The sequence below is a fragment of the Gekko japonicus genome, unplaced genomic scaffold, assembly GCF_001447785.1.
Source record: "Gekko japonicus isolate JY-2015 unplaced genomic scaffold, Gekko_japonicus_V1.1 scaffold330, whole genome shotgun sequence".
Lineage (NCBI taxonomy): Eukaryota > Metazoa > Chordata > Lepidosauria > Squamata > Gekkonidae > Gekko > Gekko japonicus.
The window spans coordinates 648,721-673,928 of record NW_015173132.1 but is presented as its reverse complement, the minus strand read 5'-3'; the positions used below and the strand labels follow the sequence as shown (position 1 = coordinate 673,928).

Genomic DNA, 25,208 nt, shown 5'->3' with positions numbered 1-25,208 from the left:
CCAAAGAGAAGAAGAGAAGAGATTGGATTTATACCCCACCCTTCATTTGGAGTAAGCAGTTTACCATCTCCTTTCCCTCCCCCTCCCCACAACAGACACCCTGTGAGGTAGGTGGGGATGAGAGAGCTCTTTCAAGGACTGCTCTTGAGAGAACAGCTCTGAGAGAACTTGTGACTGACCTAGGGTCACACCGTTGCATGTGGAGGAGTGGGGAATCAAACCCGGTTCTCCCAGATTAGAGTCTGCGCTCCTAACCACTACGCCAAACTGGCTCTCAGTAAGTGTTGCTACGAACTGACTGCCCCGATCTGCCAGACCAGTCACAAAACTCTTGGAGATCGCAAGCCAAACATCCTCCTGCAATGGAGGCAAATGTTTCTACACATAGCCTTGCAGAGACAAAGGTCACACGGCTCCTTGGTTCTTCTGACGCACATTCTGCTTTGGCGGGAAAAGCCAGGATTGGCTGTCTCCTTTGGGGAAGAGATGCTTTGCTGAAGAAGCAAATGGGCACCAGGGAAGCCATCAGGGCTCTCAAAAGCACCACCCTTGGGGATCACCAGACAGATTGCTAATAGTAGTAATTGATGATCATAATAATGAACGAATAGCTATATGGCTGCACTGAGGAAGAGGGAGGAGGAGAAACCACCCTCTCCTCTTTCAGTTGGCACGAAGGACTGCATAACGTGTTTCCCCACCAAACCAAATGTAGCCTTGGCATTAGGAGTGCAGCTGACACTCTTGATGCTATGCCGATATTGTCAAGGCCACAGTATCTGGCTAGTGGGCTGCAGTTGGTTTGGTAGGGGGAAATGTTTGCAGACCTAGCTAGATCATATCCCCTATTGAAGAAGAAGAAGAGATTGGATTTATACCCCACCCTTCACTACCCAAAGGAGTCTCAGAGCAGCTTACAAACTCCTTTCCCTTCCCCTCCCCACAACAGACACCCTGTGAGGTAAAAGAAGAAGAAGAAGAGATTAGATTTATACCCCGCCCTTCACTACCCAAAGGAGTCTCAGAGTGGCTTACAGACTCCTTTCCCTTCCCCTCCCCTCCCCACCACAGACACCCTGTGAGGTAGGTGGGGCTGAGAGAGCTCTGACAGAAACTGCTCTTTTTCAAGAACAGCTCTGACAGAACTAGGGCTTGCCCAAGGTCATCCAGCAGCTACAAGTGGAGGAGTGGGGAATCAAATCCGGTTCTCCCAGATTAGACTCTGCGCACTTAACCACTACACCAGAGTGATCAGTGCCTACACACTAAAACTCATACCTTGAGCAAAACTTTGTTGGTCTTAAAGGCGCCACTGGACTCTAACTTTGTTCTATGGACGTTAGTCACCGTGGCTGGTAGCCATTGGGGGAATCTATCCTCCACGAATCTGTCTAACCTCCTTTTACAGCAATCCATGTGGGGGATCAAACCCGGTTCTCCCAGATTAGTCCACGCACTTAACCACTACACCAAACTGACTACAGAACTTAAACCGTACCTGTGCAGAAGTTAACCTAGGCAGGTGGTTTCCATTTCCAGCATTGCCTTGGTATATATATAGCCGCCAGCAGCCAGAAGCAACTGGAGGACAGAGGGCATGACCCTTGAGAGACTTGTGCATGCTCCTACTATGGTAAAAAACTCTCTGTAGTGTTTCCTACATTCTAATGTTCGGGATCGCCTTATAGCTGTAATCGGTCATAGACTGCGGTTTACTCTGTAGTTACAGCTTCTCATTCAGCCCGTCGTCATCAGTACACACAACTGCTAATTTTACTTTCGTACCTTTAATCATTCGCTTTCATCTTCATTAATCATTTCTCCTTATAAGCTCCCTTTTGATGAATGTAAGCAATTTTCTTCCCTTCTGGTGCTGTAATTAGCCGAGTTTGCAAGGGAAGCACGGGCAATGAGGAGTCGTGGGCGCTGTGGGAGCAGAAGGCGGGGAGAGGCTGAACCCTGGTTCATTAAGAGGAAGGCAAGAAAGAGAGCCTTAGCTGTATGGTACAGTGTTGTAGTTTGTGGGTGCAGTGATGGAAGGGTGCTAGGGGCTCCAAGACTACTTCTCGCTAAAAGGGTTTGTATTTAAGCTTCTGTATTCAATTGCAAAAATCAAGCTGTAAATTGCATTGCCCCCCCCACCTCATTCCACATACATGCATGATGGCAGGAGCATTCTAAGTCTGAACACTTGTGTGGTTGTGTTTCTCACTTCCATCACATCCTTGAGAACATAAGACAAGCCCTGCTGGATCAGACCAGTGGTCTATTTAGTCCAGCAATCCTGCCTCACACAGCGGCCAACCAGTTCCTCTGGACAGCCAACAACAGGGCAGAAAGAGATTTGGGGGAAAGCTGTATGAGGAGGAGGAGGAGCTTACAAACTCCTTTCCCTTCCCCTCCCCACAACAGACACCCTGTGAGGTGGGTGGGGCTGAGAGAGCTCCTGACAGAAACTGCTCTTTTTCAAGAACAGCTGTGCCAGAACTATGGCTTGCCCAAGGTCATCCAGCAGCTGCAAGTGGAGGAGTGGGGAATCAAACCCGGTTCTCCCAGATTAGAGTCCGCGCACTTAACCACTAAAAAAAGCAGTGTAATGTAAATAGCCTATCACTGGGAGTGTGTGTGCGTTGGGTGTGGTGTTTTGCATGCTTATAAGCAGGGCTCCAGCCCTGCTAGCTTGTCTTGTAGTTTGCTGAAATCATTAAATAAACTAGAGCTGATCACTGCAATGCCTCTAGAACTCAGTATTTAACATCCCGTGACCATCACCACGTCCTCTGGCAGCAAATGCCACATTTTGATCACTCTCTGTGTCAAGTAGTATTTCCTTTTGTCTGTCCTGAATCTTCTGCCCATCAGCTTCATTGGATGCCCTCGAGTTCTAGTCTTTTGGGAGGGGGGGAAACCTCTCTCCACCCCATGCATAATTTTATAAACCTCTATCATGCCTCCCCCTTAGTCGTCTCTTTTCGAAACTGAAAAGTCCCAGGCTCTTCAGAAAACAACCAGCTTGTCTACAAAGCCCCTCCTGTCTGCATTCCCCTTCCTCCAATGCGTAGTGCCGATGTAGGCAAGTTGGAGAGGTGCATTCTCACTATCTACAAGCTACAAGCACGGACTACTAGCTACAAGCACGGACGGCTTCAAGAGTGAATTAGATAAGCATATGGAGCAGAGGTCCATCAGTGGCTATTAGCCACAAGGTATAAATAGGGAGCTGCGGTGGCTCAAGTGGTTAAGACGCTGAACTGCAGGCTGTGGAAGGTCAGTAGTTCAGCAGTTCGAGACCCGGGTGCCGCAAGATGGAGTGAGCTCCCATCTCTAGTTCCAGCTCCTGCCAACCTAGCAATTCGAAAGCAAGAAATTGCAAGTAGATAAATAGGGACCACTTCGGTGGGAAGGTAACAGTGTTCCGTGCGCCTTGGTGTTTAGTCATGCCGGCCACATGACCACGGAAACATCTTCGGACAGCGCTGGCTCTTCAGCTTTGAAACGGAGATGAGCACCGCAACCCTAGAGTCGGATTCGACTGGCTTTCGAGCAAGGGAACCTTTACCTTTACCTTTTTATAAATAGGGACCCTGGGGCAAGTGATGCTCTGTCATCTTGGTGCTTGGGGGGAGGGAGCAACAGTGGGAGGGCTTCTAGTGTCCTGGCCCCACTGGTGGACCTCCTGATGGCCCCTGGTATTTTTTGGCCACTGTGTGACAGAGTGTTGGACTAGATGGGCCTTTGGCCTGATCCAACATTGGCATCTCTTATGTTCTCATCTGGAGTTCTTGGGCTTTCCAATCACAGCCGTCCAGAATTTCGCCCTGAGGAAGGACAATAGGCACACAGGTCATTTCCAGTAGTCCTGGTGGTGGGGGAGGAAGATGCCATCCAGTCACAGCCCCCTGATGGAGACTCCGTGGGGTTTTCAAGGCAAGACTGATTCTAAAGGTGTAGATCCTGCCTTAGATGCCGATCACGAGAGATCACAGGACAGGCTGAACTTTGTAAGGAAAAACGACAGTGATATGATAATGAAACCTTGTTAGGGAAAAATATATCTTCTTTAATTATCCAGTGAATAACAAATCATAAAGGTGTTTTCTTTGAAGTAAATTGGTCTCAAGTTTTTCTTTCTGGCGGTACAGCCCTCAATGGACCGTTTCACTCAAGGTTTCATCGGATGAGACCTTACACCTTTTGTATTTTTTCTACTCCCTCTTCCTTTCTCGCTTACATCATTTTGTTAACCAAACACCTTTACTTCAAAGAAAACACCTTTATGATTTGTTATTCACTGGATAATTAAAGAAGATATATTTTTCCCTAACAAGGTTTCATTATCATATCACTGTCGTTTTTCCTTACAAAGTTTAGACTCCAATCAAGCAGGTTTTCACTGGATCTGCTACAGGTTATGTCAGTTTAAGATCACGTTGGCCCATGGGTCTACCCTTATTGCAACATAGGAAGTATATGGGATGGATAATAATAAATACAGATCTATAGACAAGCAGACGTACTTAACCTCATCAGCATCGATGGGCTTAAGGACACCAGATGCTGTGTTAGATTTTTTAAAATTTAATTTAAAAACTGTGTATCTTGCTAAAATGTCTTTTAAAAACCCTCGGGGCACCTTACAAAGGATAGAAACAATAGCAATAAAGCGTGACATCAATAAAATTCAGTGTATTATGGGGGGGGGAACTAATGTAGTAAAAATCTATAGCCGCCACCATATTTCCCATTGAAAATTGCAGACTGTCCTAGATAGAAATGAAATCCCTATGAGCTCCTCAGAACTGGATGGCCTTACTAGACTCTTAATGGCCATAATTGAGTGGGCCTGAATGCTTCTTCCATAGAATTCATATTATTAATCCCATATACATTTGCTCAGAACACAGACCTATTATCAGGTCCAACTGACCTTTGGGTTCGTCTCAGTGGTCAAATTAAGAACTCGACGGCAAACAAAAACTCTCAGCGGCAGCCAAAACATTCTTAAAACCATTCATTTAATTGATTTTTTAAAAAACCCTTTAAACTCACAGGATGTCTGCATAGCAGAAATCATCCCTCGTCAGTAAGGTAAAGGTAAAGGTTCCTTTGCTCAAAAGCCAGTCGAATCCGACTCTAGGGTTGCGGTACTCATCTCCGTTTCAAAGCCGAAGAGCCAGCGCTGTCCGAAGACGTTTCCGTGGTCATGTGGCCGGCATGACTAAACACCAAGGCGCACGGAACGCTGTTACCTTCCCACCGAAGTGGTACCTATTTACCTACTTGCAATTTCTTGCTTTCGAACTGCTAGGTTGGCAGGAGCTGGAACTAGAGACGGGAGCTCACTCCGTCAGAGCAGGCGGCAATAAAACACATTTGAGCGCGGCTGCAGCTTCTTACGTGATAAGTCCTCGTAGCAAGTTCTGCAGCCGAGTCACTATAGCACGGAAGTCGGTGCCATCTTCGGAGGCACCTTATCGCATCAACGCCAAAGATACTCTAGTCCTTCCTGCAAAGTTAATCCCCATCTCACGAGAGCCAAAGGAAAGGGAAAAAAAATATTTCCCCTTTTTGGGCTACTGGCCACTCCCTTGAGATAACCGACCCTTGCAGCTGCAGGCAATTACCACAGCCAATCTACCTCCTCTCCCCCAAGGTTGGATCCTGCCAAACGTATGACCCAGTCACCAGGGCTTAGCAAATTGTAGGCTCATTCAGCCCCCATCCCTTACACCTATCATCGCAGGCAAGGCTGCATGGTTGCTGATTCTTTTATTCAACCAACTGAATGACACGCACCTCATATAGCATTGGCCCTGTTCACAAGTTACAATGAACACATGAATCTGCCTTATACTGAATCAGACCATTGGTCCGTCAAGGTCAGCACTGTCTACACAGATGGGGCAGCAGCTAAGAAGAAGAAGAGGAGGAGGAGGAGATTGGATTTGGAGATTGGAGGTGTCTCAGAGCAGCTTACTCAGAGCAGCTTACTCAGAGCAGCTTACAAACTCCTTTCCCTTCCCCTCCCCACAACAGACACCCTGTGAGGTGGGTGGGGCTGAGAGAGCTCTGACAGAAATGGCTCTTTTTTCAAGAACAGCTCTAATCAGAAATATGGCTTGCTCAAGGTCATCCGGCCAGGTGCAAGTGGAGGAGTGGGGAATCAAACCCGGTTCTCCCAGATTAGAGTCCGCGCACTTAACCACTACACCAAACTGGCTCTCTCCAGAGTGTCAGACGGCGGTCTTTCACCTCCTGCCTGGTCCTTTTAACTGGAGATGCCAGAGATTGAACTTGGGTCCTTCTGCATGCAAAGCAGAGGCTCTTCCACTGAGCCAGAGCCCCTCCCCAAACGAATGCATGTACAATCCATCCGTCTTTATACATCTGCTGAGGAATTACATTCAACACGTGTACAGCTGAGCGTGTGATTAAAACTACACCTTTATCCAGGTAGTGGTCACCGGTTTCATTTGTATAGCAAACATTTCTGCTCTTTCTTACAAACAGATGTACACACAAACATCCAGGATGTACATGAGTTTTGCTGTAACGTGCACTGGGCTATAAATATAGTCTGTTGATAGATGTCTACCTGCCCATATGGAAAGATAGAGTTGTTAGGTAGGTAGCCTTCAGCAGTTTGAGACCCTAGTGCCACATGGCGGAGTGAGCGCCCATCTTTAGCCCCAGCTCCTGCCAGCTAGCTCGAAAGCAAGAAATTGTAAGTAGATAAATAGGTACCACTTCGGTGGGAAGGTAACAGGGTTCTGTGCGCCTCAGCATTTAGTCATGCCAGCCACATGACCATGGAGAAGTCCTCGGACAGCCCTGGCTCTTTGGCTTGGAAACGGAGATGAGCACCATCCCCTAGAGTTGGATTCGACTGGCTTTCGAGCAACGGAAAGGACAAAAAAAGGGGGGGGGAGACTGAACCTAAAACCTAGAATTCAGAACCTATAATCCTGAATTTACTATATAGGTCCAACACTTTTTTGATCAACACTGCTTTTAACTTAAGAAACATTTCATTGGGAACATTTGCTGTACAAGCTCAGGAGAATATATAAGTTGACCAGAGAGAAGTACTACTGGACATGTGATTGCACTGGAGATTTCATTTGTATTTTTGTATTTGTCTTCTTTGTCCAGTGGTTAAACTTTGGAACAATTGGTTTCTGGTCTCTATTTCATATTCTGTATATATAAGATTGTATATATTTTTACATATCAGCCATTACATATCAGCCAACATGTTCTATTTGTATTAGACCTCTGAGGAAGGCCAGTAAAGGCCGAAACGCGTTAGGTCTATTTCATCAGCCTTTGTATGTTTTTATATTTGTATAAGAGGTATGAATGGGCCCTTATTCGTTATTTTAATTTGTGTTTAATAAATGCGTGTATATTTTTTAGGTTTCATAATTAGATTTTAAGAGTTGGCCCTCTTCTATTCTTGACTAACCTTTATAGGTTCTGATTTCGAGCAAAGGAAACCTTTACCTTTACCATTTAGCCTTCGTATACACCTTGATGATTTTAATGCAGGAGAAGAGACCCAAGTGTGCATCAGTGCAGCATGCTAAATTTGTGCAAGTCACCTGGTGCTGTAAATGGGTAGTCAGACAGAAATCCCTGAACTCTTAGTCGTCCTCAAAGTGACCCGGAACATTCCTACCCCACTCCACACACACACACACACACACACACACACACAATTAAAAAAACACTAGGGAAGTGATGCTCTTGAGTAAGGTCAAGAAGTGACACACCAGTGCCTGCTGCTACCTGGTATCTAACCAAATGTTTACTTGAGGTAGAACTGGTGATTTAGTGCTGAATTCTGGCTGAAAATGGACATTCCTGATGAACAGTAATAGGTATAACCCTACCAGCATTGGGCACAGTGGGGAATTTGGATCTTCAACCCATTGCACAGTATTAATCTTAAAACCTTGGGCCCTGCAAACCTACAGGCCCACTATATCCCATCATAACGTAATCAGAGATGACCAGCATCTCCATTCTGCTGGTATTGGCCTGCATATAATAGAAACCATATTTTACCCTACAACCTGGCTCCCTAAGAGGCATCCTAGTGCTATAATGGTTTAAGAAAGTCCTCTTGATTACCTGTACCACCAAGAGCAAATTGAAAGGGCTCAGTGCAGTCACATACCTCAACACATTAATTTAAATACATCTATAGATTTCTGATCTGTTCCCCTTCTCTCAACAGGGTGCCAATTCCTAGATTATGGCTGCGGGCACACGGGCAGGAAAATGCGGGGGGGGGGAGCGTGGCTGTTTGCCCCAGGGCTAAAAAACGTGCGGTTGTGCGAGCAGACCTACCGTGGAGGTCCCGTGGTAGGGGGAAGGTGCCGATCACTCCACAGTTCTGCGGCGCGGCAAAGAAGCGGGGCGTGGGGCAAACAAAGTTGGTGCTTTCTAAAGAGCTCAAATGTGTGCATGCTCCCTTGGGTGCTTGTGCGCATCCATGGAGACTTTGGGGGGGGGAAACCTTTTTGCGAGGGGACATGGGCGGGCGCCGGAACTACCACCAGAAACGCGATCAGACGCCCGCCCTTGCCCCGTGGTTTCAGGAAACTAGTATCTCCGAGGTACTAGTTTTTTTACCGCACATCTTCCGCGGGAAGCCTCGGGTTCGCCACAGGAGCTCGATGCTTCCCAGATGTGGTGGTGAGATCGCGCCCGGAAAATCCGCCTATCTTCCGTCCCTCTAGCGTGCCTAATGCTCCGTGTGACCGCAGCCTATAATAACTTTCAGAAGATGGATTATCGATCCTCTATGAAAAGCATAGCAATGGTTTTTTCCCCTTAAGCAGAAAACAGGATCTGCAATCTTGCATGATCCCTCTCCTGCAGCATTACATGACTTGTGAGAGTAGACCACTCATAGAAACAGGCATGACTATATGTTGTCGAAGGCTTTCACGGCTGGAGTTCATTAGCTGTTGTAGATTTTCCGGGTTGTATGGCTGTAGTCTTGGCATTGTAGGACCTGACGTTTCGCCAGTAGCTGTGACTGGCATCCTCAGAGGTATAACACAGAAAGTCCTACGATGCCAAGACCGCGGCCAGACAACCCGGAAAATCTACAACAGCTAAAGGCATGACTATGTTGTTCTGTAAAACTGTGCTTGCATTAGTGTTGTTGCGATTCTTTGATTCAGGGTCGATGGTTGTATTGCAAACACAAGAGCCACGCTTAGTAAAAGAAAAATATCTTTACTACAAAACAAAATAAAACATGGGTAGGGTACTTTGGATAAAAGAAATAAAATAAAAAGGTTACATGCTTGCAGTTACTCTCAGTGATATATGCTAACAGCTACATCTTTCTATCTGTCTTGGCTTCTAGAAGAAAACTTCCTCTTTGGTTCACACAAAGGGCCATAAACCTTGTGAATACATGAATGCTAGATCAAAGCATTTCCACAAACAAGTTGTTAGTTGACCAATACAAAGGTTACAGGTCACTTCATTAGGGTAAACAACTCCCACAAACTTTCCCGCCGTTGAATACATTATGTAACGTAACATCCTGTTTCCTAACAAACAACATTTAACTCTGTGATGACTGAAGGGTAAGCAACTTGCAATTCCAACAATTAGACACTAACAGAGTCGTAAAAATGCCACGTAATCTGATGCTGGTATCCAAGAGCACTGTCCCCTGCTCTCAATCTTAGCACAGTGTTGGTTCTTTTTTAAAAATAGTGCTCCGATGCTTAGGGAATTGAAATATGTCACCAGCCAAAGCGATTAATAATAATATATCAGATTCCGAGGAAATACGTGTACAAAGCATGCAATAGCTATTTACAACTCTATCCTATTTAATTATATTCATGTTTCATCGATGCCTTTTTTCTTTCTAGATACACCTAATGGCTGCTAAGATATAATGCGATGCCTCAGAATCATCCAACGATAGTACTGGGGCCTCTGCTGTTTCCAGCATAACTCATTCCGCGTTCCCTTTTCTTTACAGAGGGCAATCCATACACCTGGTGGATTGGGAAATCCAATGAAAAGCACTACTACTGGGGCGGCTCCGGGCCAGGCATTCAAAAATGTGCCTGCGGCATTGAACGGAACTGTACCGATTCCAGATACTACTGCAACTGTGACGCTGATCACAAACAGTGGTAAGTGTGTGTTGTCAAGCTTGTCTTGTGCACCTATTGTTTTTTAATCTTTTATACTTATTTTATGTTCTGGTTTTTACTTGTTTTAATGATGTCTTGGCTGCGGTCACACACACCAAATGAGCCAGTTTCGGTCCATGTTCAGCGCATGTTCCAATTGGATTTTGCCAGTTCACACAGTAAAATCCAGTTGGAAAGTGGGCTGAAAGTGGATTATTTAGTGAGTGTGACCGCAGCCCTAGTGTGTTGGTTTTAATGGCTTTTAAGGTTTCTATTTGTTTAAAAGTTGTTAAATTTGGTGGCTCTATGGGGGCAGAAAGGCAGGGTAAAAATCTTGTTCATAATACAGTAAAAATCCAGAAGAATTATTTGCAGATTGGTTAGATTTTAAAGAATATTTAGAGAAGGAATGGGACGTGAAGAATAATTTGTTTTCTTTAGAGAATTATTAAGAATAGAGTATATAAACTCCGAGATATAGAAAAGTTAAAAATTCATATTTTGAACTATAGGTTACCGGTATATAAATATGTGTTATGGTTGTTTTTGTTATAGACAAAAAGATTAAGATGAAATGATCAAAGGGAGGGGGTGGGAGCACTGCGGGAAGCCCAATGAAGGGGGGGGGAGGAAAAAGGGATATGTATTAATTTTAATCATATGATTTCGAACGCGATGTAATATTCCTTCAATAAAAATTGTTTTTTAAAAAAATCTTGTTCATAATAACAATGTAGTATTAACCATCAGTCTCTCTCATAAAACTAAAACACAGGGTCACTGTATATGCTTGGTTGGTTCTAGATAGGGAAAAGAAAATGTGCAGTGCATAATGCACCCGTGGGATTTGTTTCTCCACTGGATGTGGTCATGGCTGCTAACTCAGAAGGCTTTCTTGACAAGTTTATAAAGGGTTTATTATCAACTGTTACTAACCAGTATAGGTAAATAGAACCTTCATGTTCAAAAGCAGTATACCTCTAACTGCTATGTACTGGGGACAGGCAGCTAGTTCCTAATCTTTTTATATACCCAAGAGGGTACACTTCACTGGCTTTGTCTGTGTGTGTGTGTGTGTGTGTGTGTGTGTGTCTGAATGTTCCAACCACTGCTTCTTGATTCCTCATTTTGTATGTGCAAGTGTTTTTAATTTTTATATTGGCCCTTTAATGGCTGGTCCGGAAGAAACACAGTTTTGTACACAAAAGATCCATCGCTGAATGCGTCATCGTGTTCATCTCCGGTGATCATACAAATACACTATTATAGCTCTGAAAGGCTCGATAACGAGACATATTTCATATTTTTATTAGCATTTTTCATCGTCGTAATCTGCCTGCTGATGTTCTGGATCGATAGTGGCAGGCTGACAGAATTAAGACATTAATTCATGGCCTTATTAGGGACTGCTGAACTACAAAAAGTGCCCCATGCATCTGGAATAAAACAAGTCATTAGCAGGGCGATCCTAAACAGAGTTACAGCCTTCGAAGTCCAATGGAGTCAATGGATACAGAATGGTGTCACTCTGTTAGGGATTGCCGTGTTAGGGATTGCCCTCTGGGGCAGTGGCCCACCGGCAAATTTCCCTGTGTGTTAAATGGCCAGTCTGCCTCTGGGTTCAAGATTGTTGGAAATATGTGTGTTGCAAGGTCTAAATTCAGTCATTTTAGGGTTAATGTGTTTACCTTGCGTGCTATTGTTTAGACTGACCTGAAAGGGAACCTGGCACAATGCCAATGGGAAGAAAGCCCAGGGAAACTGGAGCCTACTTACTAACAACCATTGGTTAAATGTATTCAGGTGGTTTCCTTCTAGAATCAAGAAGAAAGAAGAATCTCCATTACCAACCGTGTGGTCAGTCTGTTATTGTACTTGTAACAGTAAGGATGTGGTCTTAGTGTTTGTTGTTTTGTAGATTTTCCTGTGTACCCTTCCCTTTAGAGATAAAGGTTTTTACATAGAAAGAAAATGCCTCCTCTCCAGTGAACAAAGATCCATTGCAAACTCTGAATATCTAAGGTCGTGTTCAGATGGGTCTTTACATTTGACCCAGGCACAAATGCCTGGCGGATTTAAAGGGAATGATCAGACAACGACATCTGGGAAAGGCTTCCATGATCAGCTTGTTTTGCCCCACTAGGGAGCCGTACTTAAAAGATACCACTGAAAGTCCGGTACTTTTGCTTGCTGACGGGCCAATGACAAACTTTCCTCCGTCTTATCATTCCAGCACGCAATCAGCCCGTTGGGATGGTCTCCAGCCCATCCCGAACGGCCGCCATTTAAAAAAAATCTCCAAGCAATAGGCGCATAAACGCACAATAGCCGCAGAGCTCCACTCTAGCGTTCAGGACAATTTCATGTTAATCAATGGCCCGTTAAATTAATGAACCTCGTTATTGAAATTGGACTTTGAGGGAGGACAACGTAGATCTTTCCCTGAGGACAACGTAGGTCTTTCCCTAAACAAAGTAGTCCCTCCACTGACCCAGATCTCCAGGGCAGGGGGGATGGTTGGGACTCATTTCATCCAGCCCTGGTCGTCTGCATCAGAACAGAAACTGAAAGAAGAAGTTGGGTATGCTTGAACTGTCTTGTTGGGCGCTCCATGGGGAGAGATGTGGAGGTGTAGGGATTTCAACTACATGTCCCTCAGGCGGTGCTTTAACCATGCGATTCACGTGGAAAACCAAGCTCACAGTGAAGCGCATATGCGCATGCACAATGGATTTTAAAAAAAACGACCGTGCAGCTTCTTCAGGGGGGTGCTGTCTAGACAATCCACAGTGGAGGCAATTCACGGGGGGAGCTGTCTGGTCATGCAACACTGGATAAAAAAGAACGGGATCAAATTAGAGCCAGGCCAATGGTGGGATTAGCAGCCCAACTGAACACACCCTAAGTATTTTTACCAAATGTTCGAACAATGATCACTCAGAGATATTCCATGGTAGAGTGAGGATTCAAAACTGGGTTTTCCAGATTCCAGTCCAGCCATGAGACTGCATTGGCTCTACCTTTGAACTCGGCCTGGAAACAAACTGGTAAACAGTGCAAAAAATTAAGGAAAAAACCACACCATTCGCTGACATGCATAGTCTTATGAATACTTTGTCTTTTGGACCAGCTGAAGTTTCCAAATACTCTGAATGGCCAGCTGCAAATACAGCACATTGCAATAGTCAGGTCTGAGGTTAGCGAGGCATGTCCCATGGTAGCCAGATCCTTGTTATCTAGGAAAGGCTGCAACTGGTGCAGCAAGCGTTGTTGCAGAGGAACACTCCTGGATTAAACCTGTTCATCGGGTAGCAAAGCCAGTTCCAGAAATTCTTACTTTGTTGTTCAGTCGCACAGTCGAGTCCGACTCTTCGCGACCCCATGGACCAGATCACGCCAGGCCTTCCTGTCTTCCGCCGTCCTCTGACGTTTGCTCAATTTCATGTCCGTTGCATCTATGACACTGTCTAACCATCTCATCCTTTGCCGTCCCCGTCTTCTTTGACCTTCAATCTGTCCCAGCATCAGGGGCTTCTCCAGTGAGTGCTCCCTTCTCATTTGGTGACCAAAGTATTTGAGCTTCAGTTTCATTATCTGGCCTTCCAGGGAACAGTCAGGGTTGATTTCTTTTAGGATTGACTGATTTGATCTCCTGGCAGTCCAAGGGACTCTGAAGAGTCTTCTCCAGCACCATAGTTCAAAAAGAATCTATTCTTCGTCGCTCGGCCTTCCTTATAGTCCAACTCTCGCAGCCATACATGACTACTGGGAATACCATTGCTTTGACCATGTGGACTTTTGTTGGCAGGGTGATGTTCCTACTTTTTATCATGCTGTTTAGGTTCGCCATCGCTTGCCTCCCAAGGAGCAGGCATCTTTTAATTTCATGGCTGCTGTCACAGTCTGCGGTGATCTGGGATCCCAGGAACGTGACGTCTGTCACTACTTCCACGACTTCCCCGTCTATTTGCCAAGGAGTGATGGGGCCGGGTGCCATGATCTTAGTTTTTTTGATGTTGAGCTTCAAGCCCACTTTTGCGCTCTCCTCTTTTACCCTGAGCAAGAGGCTCTTAAGGTCCTCTTCACTTTCGGCCATTAGAGTGGTATCGTCTGCATATCTGAGGTTGTTGATCTTTTCCCCAGCAATCTTACTGAAATTCTTACTAAATTACTAAAGAAATTCTTACTGCCAAGCTGCAAACGCATTCCTGTCGTGGGAGTGTGGTGCCATCCAAAACAATCTGATCATCTAATTGTTGCGGAACCTGGCAGCTCACGGTCAACGATTCCATTTCACCTGGATCCACCTTCAGTTCATTTGCTTACATCATGACATGCGGTGATGGACAGGGCCATCCTTAGCATCGTTACGCCCTTCAAAGCCTATTGACCTCAGTGGGCTTAGAAGGGTACAACTCTGCTGCAGATTGCTACAAAGAACATCCGCCTTGCCTCGACCAGGGCCGGGGCCTTTTCAGCCCTGGCCCCCACCTGGTGGAATTAGCTCCCAGTTGAGACCAGGGCCCCGTGGGATTTATTACAATTCTGCAGTGCCTGCAAAATGGAGCTGTTCCACCAGGCTTTTGGCGGAGGCAGGAGAAGTCCAAATGACACCAGCCTTCCCTGCTCAACAGAGCCAGTCTGGTGTAGTGGTTAAGTGCGCGGACTCTAATCTGGGAGAACCGGGTTTGATTCCCCACTCCTCCACGTGCACTTGGTTGGACGACCTTGGGCAAGCCGTAGTTCTTATAAGAGCTGTTCTTGGAAAACAGCAGTTTCTGTCAAGAGCTCTCTCAGTAGCCCCACCTACCTCACAGGGTGTCTGTTGTGGGGAGGGGAAGGGAAAGGAGTTTGTAAGCCGCTCTGAGACTCCTTTGGGTAGTGAAGGGCGGGGTATAAATCCAATCTCTTTTTCTCTCTTCTTCTTCTTCAACTTGATCAATCTGCTCCATCCACCTCATTTGCCTTAGGGCACTGCCTACACCAACTGGTGCCAGCACCAGCTGTTTCTGGTTTCCCGGAGAGAAATGTGCCTGCCCTGACATTGTCGCAACAGACACTGTAATTAGAAATGGGCCAGCTGCCATCAGGGAGTATTTTAATGAGTTATTCAGATGAAACTGTTGAAGTTTTTCTGAATCCAAAGCTGAACAAATAAAATAAAATAAATAATAAAGCTTTGTCTTCTAAGCAAATATTAAAACACTGTTCCTACAGGAAATTTAAGTATCCCCCCTTTAGGACACCGCTGATGTAGGAGGTCTGTCACTGCCTTGCCTGGTATGTTTTTATTTCAAAGGAACCACAGAAGACCCTTAGTTGGATCAGAGTCGTAGCAGCGTTGGGGAGGAGAGAACTAAATCTTTTGTTCACGCTGTATTCAGGGTTAAAATCACTCATGCATCTCAAAGCTTTCCTGTTTGCCTCCATGGACAAAACATATTATTCTTTGAAGAAAGTATGAAAAGAAATGTGCTAGAGCATTCCATTTGGGGGGATTCTTTAATAAATATGCTGAGAAATGACTATTTGGCTTGAATGTAGGATGCGGTCAAAGTTGTCTTGCGAGTTGCAAACCAGTTCCCCTGTTTTTGAAGAGAGGCTGGATAAGAACAGAAGAAGAGCCCGGCTGGATCAGACCAGTGGTCCTTCTAGTCCATCATCCTGTCTCACAGAGTGGTCATCCTGTTCCTCTGGACAGCCAAGAACAGGGCATAGAGGCCGAGGCCTTCCCCTGACGTTGCCTCCTGGCTCCGGCATTCAAAGGATTAATGCCTCTGAATGTGGAGGTTCCCCTAAGCCACCATGGCTAGTAGCCGTCAATAGACTTATCCTCCATGCATCTATCTAATCCCCTTTTAAAGCTGTTCGTTCCTGTGGCCCTCACTACATCCTCTGGCAGTAAATTCCACATTTTAATCACTCTCTGTGTAAAGTGGTATTTCCTTTTGTCTGTCGTGAACCTACTGCCCATCAGCTTTATTGGATGCCCTTGAGTTCTAGTATTTTGGGAGAGGGAGAAAAAGTTCTCTTTGTCAACTCTCTCCATCCCGTGCATAATTTTATAAACCTCTGTCATGTTCCCCCCCTTAGTCTCTTTTCTAAACTCTTCAGCCTTTCCTCATAGGGAAGGTGCCCCGACCCCCAATCATCTTGGTCGCCCTCTTCTGTACTTTTTCCAGTTCTGCCACGTCCTTTTTTTTAGGTACGATGACCAGAACTGTACACAGTGTTTCAGATGAGGTTGCACCATAGATCTGTACAGGGGCATTACAATATTGGCTGTTTTATTCTCAATCCCTTTTCTAATAATCCCTAACATAGAATTTGCCTTTTTTTACCACTGCAGCACACTGGGTTGACATTTTCACTTAGCGATTCACTATGACATTGCTGAGCTGTTGGGTTAGAACGGATAAAAGGAAGTACTTCTTCACCCAAAGAGTGATTAACACATGGAATTCACTGCCACAGGAGGTGGTGACTGCTACAAGCATGGACAGCTTCAAGAGGGAATTAGATAAACACAAGAAGGGGGGACCCGCGTTACTCGTGGGGGGGAAGGAGCTCCACGTGGAGGAGGAGGAAGCAGCCACAGATGAGCCTTCTCCCCCGCTCCCCCCCCCGCACCAACGGTAATCTCCCCCCCCCCAGCTTTGGTGGCGTGACCTGAGTGGCTCCCAGCCGCCGGGCCCGCTGAGTCTCCCCCCCCCATGGCCAGAGCATTCTCTGCACATGTGCAAGGAACACTCTTTTACTTTGGAGGGGGATTTAAATATCCCCCGTATACTTTTTTCAACTTTTTAGATTTTTCTGCACACCTGGAAACTGCTCCAAGTGTGCAGGAAAATCTCCCTGCCCCCCAAGTGCCCCTGATGTGCGGATTTAGATATCCGCATGGAGGGGGCAACTTGGCTATTAGATATATAGATATGGAGCAGAGGTCCATCAGTGGCTATTAGCCACATGGTATAGATAGGAACTCTCAGTCTGGGGCAAGGGACGCTCTGTATTCTTGGTGCTTGGGGGGGCAACAGTGGGCGGGCTTCTAGTGTCCTGGCCCCACTGGTGGACCTCCTGATGGCACCTAGTATTTTTGGCCACTGTGTGACAGAGTGTTGGACTAGATGGGCCATTGGCCTGATCCAACATTGGCTTCTCTTATGTTTTTATGACCCCAAGATCTTTTTCCCTTTCATCATCAGCAAGTCCAGACCCAGTATACTTGAAGCCTTACACTTACCAACATTGAACTTCATTTGCGACATTGTCACCCACTCACCCAAGTTTATGGAGGTCCTCTTAGAGCTCTTCACAGTCAGTCTTGGTTTTCATAATCCTGAATAATTCTGTGTCCTCTGCAAATCTGGCCAATACACTATTTACCCCTAGCTCCAGATTACTTATGAATAAACTAAATAGTACTGGCCCCAATCCAATCCGCATGGGACCCTGCTGCTTACTTCCCTCCACTGTGAGAACTGTCCATTTATTCCTACTCTTTGCTTCCTGTCATTTAACCAGTTTTTAATCCATAACAGAACCCATCTTTGTACCCCATGACTGTTAAATTTACTCAGGAATCTTTGGTGAGGTACTTTATCAAAAGCCTTTTGAAAGTCCAGGATCTGTTTCAAATGCATTCAGAAATGACAAGAAAGGCATGTGGCAATTGTTGCCAGCCTCCTCAGCCTTGAACCCCCCCCCCGGGGTGGTCTTTCCCGAGAGGGAGACACCCCAAAACGACCTCTGAACCTCCACAAGCTGTGTCCTATGAAGCCAGGCTTGGTTTAAACAGTGGCTTTTGCTGTGCGGCTAGGAGAACCACATCTTTGCTGAGAAAACTCCGGCCAAAGAGAATTCTCCAGGTTGGCTGCACTGCCCCCATGCAAGCAACCCCCCCCCCCGGTCTATTCTGTCAGCTCAGTCCAAAAAAGGACTAGAATGGGCAAGTCTCTGCCCTTGCCTCAGGCATCTTCTGCTGACGAAATGGCTAGTCTTTTGTCTGTCAAACGTACAGGCAGGCAGGGACAAAAGGCCTCTGGTCCGGCTATTGGCATGAATGAAGTGTGTGCATGTTTCCATCCTCCTCTCCTGTTTCACCTATATGTCAGGGAATACCTTTGGAATAATCCTCTCATTCCTGTCTCCATATGTTTGTCTAAGATATCTGCATTCTTACGCCTGTAAACATTAACTTTTCATGTCTAGTGAATGGTCATCCATTCAGGTTCATCCTGCCACACATTAAGAAACATCACTTCTTTTGTCTGGCACCAGGGAAACGCCAGACCACACTATTGTTCCACAATGAACCCCCCCCCCAGGTCAACCATCCAGCACCTGACTTGATCTCATTATAACCAGACTCTGCCCCTCTGGAAGCTCATTGGTCACATCAGGCCATGCCCCTCCTGACAACCACACCTCCTTGGACGACTGATTGGCCCAGGTAATCTATTGTTCCCACCTGAGACCAGCCCCCAAGACCTTCCATTGGTCTGCATTGTTTTCCAATGTCTATATCCATCAAGCACATGGCCTCAGACCGTGTGTTTCTGCCCTGATGCCAACTGGCAGTCCACCCCTAAACCCTTTGGGTTTTGGCCATAATCCATTCTTCATGAACTTCTGCACATCTGGACAGGTAGTATCACCCCATAACTGATCCCTCTATATTAGCTATCACCTCTGCTTTCTTAGTTCTGTATTGTCTGTGTGCAGGGGTCATTTCGTAGAAAAAGAGGTGCAGGAGCTCATTAGCATAACTCATTAGCATAACTTATTTGCATATGCCACACACCCTGACATCACCGGGAGTGTGTCAGAAGGCAACACCCACCGCTCAGGCTCCACTGGACTGTTTTGGATTACTAGCTATTGGGCGGGGGGGGACGTGCAGATCTGTCCTCGCAGAGGAGGGAGAGCTTGTGCCTGAATAAAACTTGGTCTTAAAGGTGCCACTGGACTGTTTTGGGCTGGGGGGGGGACTCTGCAACTTACGTGGCTGCTTCTTGCTCTGACTAAGGGCTGCTGGGAGCAGGGGGTGGGGCTTGTTGCATGTGCCTGCCCCCTGGGCTCTTTACTGCCGGAGCTCCACTCCTTTGCACTCCTGTAGGAAATGACCCCTGTCTGTGTGAATGCTTGATTTTATGCTTGTATGTTTAAGAATCCTTCAGTAAAAAAATCACTGTTTTCATAATCTAGCCTCTGTGTCTATTCCTGAGTTCTTGGGAATTCTAACTCCAGTATACACAGGTCATGATCCCATACTTAATGCCTATTGCCATTTAAGACTCATATTTCCCCACATTTATTAATAAATAAGGCAATTTGGCTAACACCCAACATGCTTACAAACAACTGTTTCCCCCCCTCTTCCTGCCCCTTTTTCTTTCTCTTCCTGCTCTGTGTTCTTCTCTTTTCTCCTTTGTTTCTTTCTTTAGCTTTCTGCCTGTGATAAGATTTCCAGGCCACTTAAGAGCTTGTGATATTTTGTGACATTTTAGTCGGTCCTAATTTAAAAAAAAATTATGCCAGAACCCTGGTAATTTCGGCATGCAGGAGGGATTTCCACCCATGTAATGTGACTTCCTTGCCTTCCCCCTCCTGCTGCAGCACCAAATGTCCCCAGGGATGCCAGCCTCCAAGTGGGGCCTGGGGATCCCCCAAATTACAGCTCATCTCTAGATTACAGAGATCAGTTCCCCTTGAGAAAATGGCTGTTCTGGAGGGTGAACTAGGGCCATGGCCCCCCGGGCTTTCCCCCCCGCCCCCCCCCCCGGCTCCATTCCCAAATCTCAAGGAGTTTCCCAAGCTGGATCTTTCCCAAGCAGTCCCCAGGAGGGGACTGGCACCCCCAGAGGTCCCCCTAATTGTTGCTCCCAAGGTACAGGGGATCAGGGGTCTGCCATGGGAGAGCGGACCTGGCGGAAATCCTTCCCACTTCCATCGCAGAAAATCGTCTGTGAGATTGAACCCTATGGTCGTTTTAGATTTTTTTTTCTTTCTTTAATGGAGGAAGGGTGCTTTGGGTATAAGTACTCTTGTGGCAGAATGTATTTGTAACTGGCTGGGGCGCTTGTCCAAGGGAGTCCAAAAACAGGCCAAGGTCGGGAGCCGGGAAGACAGTGCAAAGTCCAAAGCTGAGCTGGGGTCAGGAGCCAGGAACACAGAGCCAAGTACAAAATCACTAACCAGAAACGGAGTCCAAAGCCAGAGGGTCCGAGAGTCTAGGTAGCTGAGCTGAGCTGGAGTGGATGCGAGGCGTCACAAAGTTGACTCGTTGCTTCCACAAAGAGCTCTGCCTAGAGTGTGGAGCTAAATGCTGCTACCAATTAGCCAGCCGTGCGAGCTAAACTCTGGGCTAAACGAGCATCTTCCCTGTAGCCTGGCCTCTCGCCGCCTGGTTGCTAAGTTTTGATGCAGCCACTTCCTTAGACGAGACACCATGTGGAGGCAAATCAGGAGGGCTTTCATCTTGCGATTTCTCCCCCTCATCTGGGCCAGGTGCAAGGAATGCTGATGCGGGCAGCAGCTACCAACTATCCTCCTCTGCTGCTTCAGAAGGTCCAGCTGTGGTTTCTGCAAGGTCTAGCAGTTCTGTCAGCTCTCTCTCACCGACGCTCCTGACAGTATTAATCTTCTTGAGGTTTTCCCACAGTGATGTATTCTAGATACCAAGGGTTGACACATTGCCCAGGCATGTGGTATGTGTGTGTTCAGAGGCATGGAGTAAGCCCGGGGAACAGAAGAAAGCCTAAGCTTCATGTTTGTTTGTTTGTTTTGTTTGTTTGCAAAATTTGCATGCCGCCTTCTGCCCTTACAAGGGCCGCCAAGGCAGCTAACAATTTAAAACATACATACTAAAATTACGTTTTAAAAAACATTAAAAACACTCCCCCGGAACAAACATTGTTAAAATAGATGTGCTTTCTTGTTCAGAAGTGTTTCCAGTCTCCAGATCTGTTGAAATGCTTCCTCCCCGTAGAGAGAGTACTCCATCTTTCTGTGTTATACCTCTGAGGATGCCAGTCACAGCTACCGGCGAAGCGTCGGGTCCTACAATGCCAAGACCACAGCCACACACAACCCAGGAAATCTACAGCAGCTAATGAACTCCGGCTGTGAAAGCCTTCGACAACATATTGTTAAAATAATTACAGAAACAAAATACATACAAAACATAAAAACAGCAATTAAATCATTGGTTAGGGGAAGGAGGGAATCATTGAGAGAATACCAGAAGAAACAAAGAAGTCTTCACTTGCTGGTGGAAGAGGGCAACAAAAGGGGACAGACAAGTCTCTCTGAGAAGAGAGTTCCAGAGCTTTCGTGCCGTGAGCCAGCAGGCCCTCTCCCGACTTGCCTCCAGCGCAGCCCCATAGCCAGGAATTTTTCTGAGAGGGGGGTACTGTGGGGCCCTAATTAAATTAATTTAAATCAAATTAACAAGAATGAAAACACAAGGAGAAAAATTACTCTTTCCTCAGAGACGACAACCTCAGCCGTAAGCTTCCACAAGCTGTGCGTGCATCGTCAGCCTTCCTGACCTACTGTGTGTGCATGCATACACTCTTCTTTCACAGGCACTCTCTGTTTGAGGCCTCTTCATAAAACTCTACGCCTTTCCTTATGTCTCCTGCTTCCTCCTGTGTCCTGCTGCCGGGGTAAGGGGTGAGCAGAAGGAAGGAGTTAATTGCTTCGGGCTGGTGCTGACTGCCTCCTTGCCACCCAAGCTCACCCACGCTTGCCAACTTGCCTTCTCCACAGGCTGACAGACAGAGGACATCCGCAGTTTCCCCTCATTTAGGTGAGGGAAACCGAGTGCATTTCCGGTCTCCGCCCACCTGCAAAAGATGGTCTCTGAGAGCTTTCAGCCTTCATGTGCATTTAAAACAACAAAAACCTTGGAATTCTCTAACCCCCCGCAGGAAAGACGTCATCCCTGCGGGAGACTTTGAACATTCAGCCACAAAGATAACTTTACAAGAAAGATAATTTGATTGTAAACAGACTGTAGGGAGGGGGCTGCCCTTTCCCCTCCACGAGAGAGAAGAAGGCTAGGCAGGCAAGGTGAGGATTTCCCCGCCTTCCGCTCCCTCCCTTCCGCCCCAGCCTTCTACCCCCTCTGGGGCAGCAAGATGCCGAGCCTCCACCAAGCCCCACAAGCCCAGGAACTTGAGGGGGAGAAAGGAGGGAGGCAGTGCCGTGTGCTCCAGGCTCCCTCCCTGTTATGTATTGGGATTGAATCATTCCTGATTGAATCACCCCAGAGACTGGCTGAGCTTGGAGCTCAAGAACAATAGCCTACCAGGATTCTGAAAGTAACCAGTCTAGTAGTAAAGGTAAAGGTTCCCTTGCTTGAAAGCCAGTCGAATCCGACTCTAGGGTTGCGGTACTCATCTCCATTTCAAAGCCGAAGAGCCAGCGCTGTCCGAAGACGTTTCCGTGGTCATGTGGCCGGCATGACTAAACACCAAGGTGCACGGAACACTGTTACCTTCCCACCAAAGTAGTACCTATTTATCTACTTGCAATGCCTTACTTTCGAACTGCTAGGTTGGCAGGAGCTGGAACTAGAGATGGGAGCTCACTCCATCATGTGGCACCCGGGTCTCGAACTGCTGAACTACGGACCTTCCACAGCCTGCAGTTCAGCGTCTTAACCACTTGAGCTATGTAAATAGCCTATCATTGGGAGTGGGGTGTGTTTGGGTGTGGCAATTGCATGCTGTTTAACAGAACTGAGGCTCTGTGGTCTTGTCTTGCTCAAATCACAAATAAGGTTGAGCTGATCACTAGACTCGAACCTGCTCATCCATGAAACCCACTATTTAACACTCCCCCTCCTGGCCAACTGATGGAAGGAAAGAAGGTTCGGGCTGGCGCAGTGTGGCTTTAAATTGATAGGTGAAGGGAAGATTGGGGTGGGTGGGGGTGTTGGGATGGAGGCATTGCAAATTTGAAAGGGGGATGCCCCCTTCAGTGCCCCCTGCTGGCTATGGCCTTGCTCCAGCGTAATCTCAGAAAGCCGGGGCACTCGGAGCAGGGCCTCGAAAAATGAGTGTCGTGGTCAGGCGGGAGTAGGCTGCCCTTCAGGCATGCTGGTCTCCAACCGCACACGACTTTGAAGGTCAAGGCCGGTACCTTGAATTCTGTTTGTCATTCATACCGGCTTTTCCGCATTTTTGTTTGTTGTTTGTCGTGGTCCGTTACTGCTTCGGTTTAGCCCCTGATTTCTGCATGCATTTTTGTGCTTTCAGTTTTCTCTCCACCACCACCCCCGCTTGTCCCCACCCCCTTGGGATTGTTCCATTTCTTTTGACGCCACTCTTACCACGGTCCTTTTTTCTGGAAGCTGATTTTTAGTCCCCTTTTCCCTCATGCATAAAGTTTCTTGTCAGTTTTTTCTTTGTCCCACCCACCCCCATCTACATCCAACCCACTTTTCAGTTATTGGACTATTGTCATCCTCAAATCACAGCCTCTTCGCCTGCCCTGAAGATGAGTGGTTTCCTTCTTGCTTTTGCTTTTTTAAAAATGGCACTAAAGTATACTCCTGTAATGATAGGTCAAGCGGCTTCTCTGAATTCTCAGCTTTCATTTTTTTAAAAAAGAGTACAGCTCTAGATGTCCTCATTCATTTGCTGCCTAATTCCCAACATTCCCACCACCCTGAATATTTCATTGCAAAGATGTCCTCTGGGACATATTGAAACTTAAAAGGTAAAGTTATTTTTGTTATGAAATAATTTGATGCATTGCTACACAATGCAAACCTTTTGAAACGAAGCAATGGGACATAAAATTATGCCTTTTCATATTTAGTTCGTAATGGATTGTAGTAGGAACGATTCCCTCCATCCTTCTAATTTCAGGAATCCCGTTTTAGTAGCACATGCTTGAGTCTGTGCAATTTCAGCTTTGCATTATTTAGTTGATGCTGGGGGTTTTTTATTTTTAAAATTTCAGCTGGTAAGGCTTTCGGATGTGTAGTGCTTCGTCCCATTACTACGGAGACAGACCTGCTGCCCATGACAGAAAATCGAATCTCCTTCCCCAGAGTAAAAACAAACTAAATAATTTACAACTCGCTGCTCTTAACATTATCCCAAATTTGGCCTCTTGAGACAGGGCACCTCAGCTGGTGCTACTTACATGTTCGCTGAACTACGAGACGATGAAGAGCTGTTTGAGGTGCGTGCCAGAGTCATTCCATGAACGGTAGACCACAAGCCCAGTGCACGAGACAGCCACACCGGTTCAGTGAATGCATGAGGATGGAGAGGAGGGAGCGTGTGCTGGCTCCTCCCCCTGCCTCTGCGATGACCTGATCCTCTGCAGAAGTGACCCCACAGAGGAAGTGGTCATGCGGTCTCTTCCTTTTCGTAACCAGTGATGTTCCACAACAGGGGAGCCAGAGTTCATGAGGCTGCTTCCAATGCACAGTTCCTCCTGCAAATGATCAGACAATCATGTAGAGGCAGGGGGCGGGGCCAGCACACTTCCTCCTCCTCTTCCTTCCTGCTTGTTCAGTAAACACTTGGGGCTGATGTGTGTATTGGGCTAGGCAGGGCTTTTTTTTGTAGAAAAAGCCCAGCAGGAACTCATTAGCATTATAGGCCACACCCAACAACAGAAATTCATTAGCATATTAGGCCACACCCCTGACAGCGCAGCTCATTAGCATATTAGGCCACAGCCCCATGCCTTCCCTTGGTAGGCTTCCCAAGTCCCCCTGGGGGGGCGGGGAAACCCCCGCCCCAGAGGCCCGTTCCCTGCCGCCGCCAGATCGGGCCCCCGGGGGAACTCCACCCCAACGTGAGCGTCACCCGGAAGTGACATGACCACACCGGGCACGCTGGGGGCGGGGCCACGGCAATCCGAGGGAAAACTCTATGGTTTTCCCTCGTATGGCCATGGCCCCGCCCCCAGCGTGCCTGCCATCGTCACGTCACTTCTGGGTGACGTGCATGCGGCGTGCGCGCGCACACACCAGACACTGGCTGAGAGCCCCCTCTCCGGCAGAAGATC

At 46.8% G+C, this 25,208-nt stretch overlaps 1 protein-coding gene across 1 annotated transcript in view; it reads left to right on the top strand.

Annotated features, from left to right (window-relative positions):
- Nucleotides 1-25,208, top strand: part of CNTNAP2 (contactin associated protein-like 2) — a 928,799-nt gene that overhangs the window by 584,450 nt on the left and 319,141 nt on the right. The window contains exon 11 of the mRNA XM_015422149.1: nucleotides 10,016-10,172. Coding sequence (XP_015277635.1) covers nucleotides 10,016-10,172 — 157 coding nt within the window. The remainder of the gene's footprint in view (nucleotides 1-10,015; nucleotides 10,173-25,208) is intronic.